Source organism: Poecilia mexicana, unplaced genomic scaffold (assembly GCF_051168715.1).
Source record: "Poecilia mexicana isolate PSO_F unplaced genomic scaffold, ASM5116871v1 scaffold_21, whole genome shotgun sequence".
Classification (NCBI taxonomy): Eukaryota; Metazoa; Chordata; class Actinopteri; order Cyprinodontiformes; family Poeciliidae; genus Poecilia; species Poecilia mexicana.
This window is the reverse complement of record NW_028263390.1, coordinates 20,675,996-20,681,335: the sequence shown is the minus strand read 5'-3', so window position 1 is coordinate 20,681,335 and position 5,340 is coordinate 20,675,996. Positions and strand designations below refer to the sequence as shown.

The 5,340-nt window shown below is 42.2% G+C and overlaps 1 protein-coding gene across 1 annotated transcript; it reads right to left on the bottom strand.

The window, feature by feature from the left end:
* Positions 1-713: 713 nt before the first annotated feature.
* On the bottom strand, positions 714-4,778 carry LOC148153089 (uncharacterized). Its single transcript, XM_088002276.1, has one exon. The coding sequence runs from the start codon at positions 4,776-4,778 to the stop codon at positions 714-716; it is 4,065 nt and encodes a 1,354-aa protein (XP_087858402.1).
* Positions 4,779-5,340: the final 562 nt, after the last annotated feature.

Sequence of the window (5,340 nt, the reverse complement as noted above, 5' to 3'; positions counted from 1 at the left end):
TTTGTTCCACGTTGTTTACATTTTCTTTCTTCAAATCCCCCTCTAATTACAAAATGTGGTTTTCTGATTTTCTGTTTCGAATTAGAAATAAACATCTTACAATGGATGAAGATGTGTACTGATGTCATTGAACGTGGGGGAAGCCGGAGCACCCGGAGTGAACCCACACCTGCACGGCGAGACGTTTCCCACCGTGCAGTCCTGTCTTTTGAATATTAAAATGTCCAATCAAAAATCCAAAATGTCCAATTAAAAATGATTTTCTGTTTGGAATTAGAAATAAACATCTTACAATGGATGAAGATGTGTACTGATGTCATTGAACGTGGGGGAAGCCGGAGCACCCGGAGTGAACCCACACCTGCACGGCGAGACATTTCCCACCGTGCAGTCCTGTCTTTTGAATATTAAAATGTCCAATCAAAAATCCAAAATGTCCAATTAAAAATGATTTTCTGTTTCGAATTAGAAATAAACATCTTACAATGGATGAAGATGTGTACTGATGTCGTTGAACGTGGGGGAAGCCGGAGCACCCGGAGTGAACCCACACCTGCACGGCGAGACGTTTCCCACCGTGCAGTCCTGTCTTTTGAATATTAAAATGTCCAATTAAAAACCACAGTAGCTTTTTTACCAATTACTGCCAATCACCAAAACACACGTGGCCCCGCCCCCCTTTTAAATCTAATCAACTGATGTCCAGCATCCATTCATGCTGGATGGACTTTGCATCTGTTTTTGAACTGGCGTAGACATTGTGGAGTTAGAGCCTTTTTGATTCGCTTCCACAGTGATGTCTTTTTCTTGGGGATCTCTTCTTCTTCAGAAATAATGTTCTCCTCAGCTGGCTCATCAGCTGATTCAGGTTCTAATTCCTGGGGTTGTGTTTGGACTTCATCTTTGTTTAATGTTACCTGTGTTTGTGGAGGCGGTGGTTCCTGTTTTTCCATTAGACCACACTCCTCCTCTGTGGAAACTACATCAACTTTACGTGTTACGTCTTCTGAAACTGTCCCAACTATTGTCTCAGTTTGTTCAGGAGCAATCTGGGGGATGTCAGGTATTTTTTCCGAATCAGGATTTGTTGTCTTTGTGATTGGGATCAAGTGTTGATCTGTCTCAATCGGGTTTACAACAGTTTCCAGTTCAGTTTTTTCTTCAGTGACCTGCTGTTCTTTAGAGATCTCTTTTTCTATTGTGTGAATATCGTTTTTAACGAAGGCTGTTTGACCCCCAATTGTTTCTATTGTAGAAACTTCTTGTTCTATGTTTGTTCCAGTAACATTTTCCTTACAGAGGCTCTCCAGTTCAGATGCATGTCTCGTCGCTGCCTTTTTCTTGATCTTACGTTTAGATGTCTTTGAACGCTTTTTCTCCTCCTCGTGGTCTCCATTTTGTTGAGTTATGGAGACCGTTTCTTCTTCTATCACCTGCAGTGCTTCACCGATGGCTGTTTCATTTATGTGAATTTCGTTTTCAGTTCTCTCTGCTTGGTCTCCAACTATTTCCAGTACTGAAACTTCTTTTTCAATGTCACCAGGAACATTTTCCTTACAGAGGCTCTCCAGTTCAGATGCATCTCTCGTTGCTGCCTTTCTCTTGATCTTGCGTTTAGATTTCTTTGAACGCCTTTTCTCATCTTTCGGGTCTCCATTTTGTTGAGTTATGGAGACCGTTTCTTCTTCTATCACCTGCTGTGCTTCACCGATGGCTGTTTCATTCATGTGAGTCTCGTTTTTGATGGCCTCTTCCTGGTCTCCAACTATTTCCAGAACTGAAACTTCTTTTTCAATGTTGTCACCAGAAATTGTTTCATTACTGACAACTTTCAGTTCAGATGCATCTCTCGTTGCTGCCTTTCTCTTGATCTTGCGTTTAGATTTCTTTGAACGCTTTTTCTCATCTTTCGGGTCTCCATTTTGTTGTGTTATGGAGACCGTTTCTTCTATCAGTGCTTCACCGATGGCTGTTTCATTCGTGTGAATTTCGTTTTCAATTCTCTCTGCCTGGTCTCCAACTATTTCCAGTACTGAAACTTCTTTTTCAATGTCACCAGAAACATTTTCCTTACAGAGGCTCTCCAGTTCAGATGCATCTCTCGTTGCTGCCTTTCTCTTGATCTTGCGTTTAGATTTCTTTGAACGCTTTTTCTCATCTTTCGGGTCTCCATTTTGTTGTGTTATGGAGACCGTTTCTTCTTCTATCAGTGCTTCACCGATGGCTGTTTCATTCGTGTGAATTTCGTTTTCAATTCTCTCTGCCTGGTCTCCAACTATTTCCAGTACTGAAACTTCTTTTTCAATGTCACCAGAAACATTTTCCTTACAGAGGCTCTCCAGTTCAGATGCATCTCTCGTTGCTGCCTTTCTCTTGATCTTGCGTTTAGATTTCTTTGAACGCTTTTTCTCATCTTTCGGGTCTCCATTTTGTTGAGTTATGGAGACCGTTTCTTCTTCTATCACCTGCTGTGCTTCACCGATGGCTGTTTCATTCATGTGAATATCGTTTTTGATGGCCTCTGCCTGGTCTCCAACTATTTCCAGAACTGAAACTTCTTTTTCAATGTTGTCACCAGAAATGGTTTCATTACTGACAACTTTCAGTTCAGATGCATCTCTTGGTTGTTTTCTAAGAAATAAAAAAAGCTCAGTTTGGGTTGAACTGGTTGTGTAAACTGGTTCCAAGTGACATCTGTTCTCCAGCATATCCATCTCCGTTTGCGTTGATATCGATTGACCGACTGGTTTCAAGTGACATCTGGTTTCAGGCACATCCATCTCCGTTTGGACTGACGCACATTGGTAAACTGGTGAGGTGTCTTGTGATTCACTCTGAGTCTGAACAGAAACCATAGTCTTCTTCCTCTGTCTTGTCTCTGAGAGTAATTTCCTCGTCAGATCTTTTTGCTGTTTCAGTTTAGCGTTTAGTTTCTGATTTACATCGAACATGTAATCGAGTTGCTTCCTTAAGTATTTTTGTACTTCCATATGTTCCAGTTCAGACTCCTTGCATTTGGCTTCATACAAAAATGTTTCTTGACTTGTCTTTTCTGGAGAGTGGGGCAAATTCTGACTTTCAATTAAACTCTCTTCTTGAACATTTTCTTCTGTTTGATTAACAGGGACCTCAGTTAAGTTTCCAGTTTGGATGTTGTCCATGGGTTTTCCCAGAGATGGATGTTTCTCCCCTTTTTGTTCCAGTGTCTCCTGCGGTTTCAAGATGGATTCCTCTTTGGTGACCAGCTGTGTTGCAGTGTTCTTAGAATAACTGTCCTTTTCCAAGGAAGCAACCTCATCACGTTTTTCAGCTGGCATTGAAAGATTTTTAGTTTCAATGTTGTCAGCAAAAAAACTTATATCTATGCAAGGTTCAGAATTGGGGCGCATTTTCCACAACGTCTTTTTTCCGCTGCTGGAAAAAGCTCCCTGATAATTTTGCTTTTCCAGCAGAGGATCGTCATTGATGTCATTGTTCTCAGTAAAAAACGTCAGATCGATGCAAGCATCTGACTGGGGGAAAGATTCCCACAACAATGGGGTCTTCTTGTTGCGCCTAGTCTTTGACTGTTTTTCCCTTTTCTGGTCGACTTTCTTCTGTGTTTCTGTGGCTGATTTCTTTTCGGTCACCGGCTCTGTTGCAGAAATCACAGTGTTCTTAGTAGAATTTTCCTTTTTCATCGACGCTACCTCATCACGTTCTTCAGCCGGCATTGAAAGATTTTTAGTTTCAATGTTTTCAGCAAAAAAACTTATATCTATGCAAGGTTCAGAATTGGGGCGCATTTTCCACAACGTCTTTTTTCCGCTGCTGGAAAAAGCTCCCTGATAATTTTGCTTTTCCAGCAGAGGATCGTCATTGATGTCACTGTTCTCGGTAAAAAACGTCAGATCGATGCAAGCATCTGACTGGGGGAAAGATTCCCACAACAGCGGGGTCTTCTTGTTGCGCCTAGTCTTTGACCGTTTTTCCCTTTTCTGGTCGACTTTCTTCTGTGTTTCTGTGACTGATTTCTTTTCGGTCACTGGCTCTGATGTTAAAATAACAACTTCCTCTTTGCAAATCTCTGTCTTAAAGGAATCCTCCTGATCACCTTGTTCTTCAGGCAGAGAAGTGTCCTGATTGATAACATTTTCAGTGGTCTTAGAGGACTCCTCCTTCTCTGGTGTCTCGTTCAGTACGGAGATCGATTCCTGTTTGGTAACCAATGAATCATCTCCCGTTCCAGTAATTTCACCTGAAGTCCTTAGTTCAGCGGGGGGATATTTCTCCAACCACATGGACCACGGTATCATTTTAACCTTCATCTTGTTACGCCTCGTCTTTCTTGGCTGTTCCTCAGACTTAGAGGGCTTAGAGGGCTGTTCTTTCTCTGTTGTGTCGACTGTCTCCTGCACTCCAACGATGGACTCTTCTGCACTGACCAGTGAATTGTTCTGCTTTTCGATATTTCCAGCAGAAATCTCTTGGTCAGTGAGGATGTCTTCCTCCGAACAGGTTTTAAATGGTACCTGGTTGTTCTCGTTGGACTCGCTCTCTGGTGGCTGTCCGTCCCCTTTTTGATCCACTTTTTGCAGTGCTTTGGCGCTCGAACCATTTTCAATCACCAACGAAGAGTCCTGCTGTTCCATACTTTCAGTTGACATCTTAAGCTCTTCAGATGCGTGCAGCGCCCACCAGACTGCAAATGGCATCTTCTTCTTGCGCTTGGGTGGCTTGGGTGGCTGTACTTCCCTCTCGACGATGTTGTTGGATGCTACGTCTTGGTTGGACTCCATTTTAACTTTTGCTTGTGGTTCTAAGATAGATCACTTCTCTAGAAATTCAGTAGATTTCAAAGTTGAAAATCCTACTATGTACTGCTAAGTAACTTCTCACGAGAAACTATCGACAACGGCTGCTAACAGGTTGCGATGACGGTAGATGGATGTGAGGAGCTTATATAATCGCTGGTGATGTCAGAATTCTGCCTTTGGAGTTATATTGTGATGTCACATTGTGACGTCACAGTTTTGTTTGATATTCAGAGTGGGCTTCTCTGACAGATTTTATTAACCTGACTGCAGAAAGAGTAGGCGGGCTTTTAAACTGTCACTGGTTGCCATAGTTACCCACCATTACCTTGTTGCTTGAGGACTTTGCTGCAGCAAACAGAAAGGGTTGGGAACAGACCACTGTCAGTTTCACACCTTATTTGGAAATGGGACCACTGCACTCCGGAATTGAAGGGGGGCGCTATTTCCTACATTATCTGTGGTCTCCTGTTTTTATTTTCTTTTGAAATCTGGGTTATAGCTTCATCTTTAAGGAGTTTCACTCTCAGCATGTATTTGAACTTCT

Excerpts from the sequence above, each read along its gene's own strand:
- LOC148153089 (XM_088002276.1), bottom strand. The coding sequence starts at position 4,778 with ATGGAGTCCAACCAAGACGTAGCATCCAACAACATCGTCGAGAGGGAA.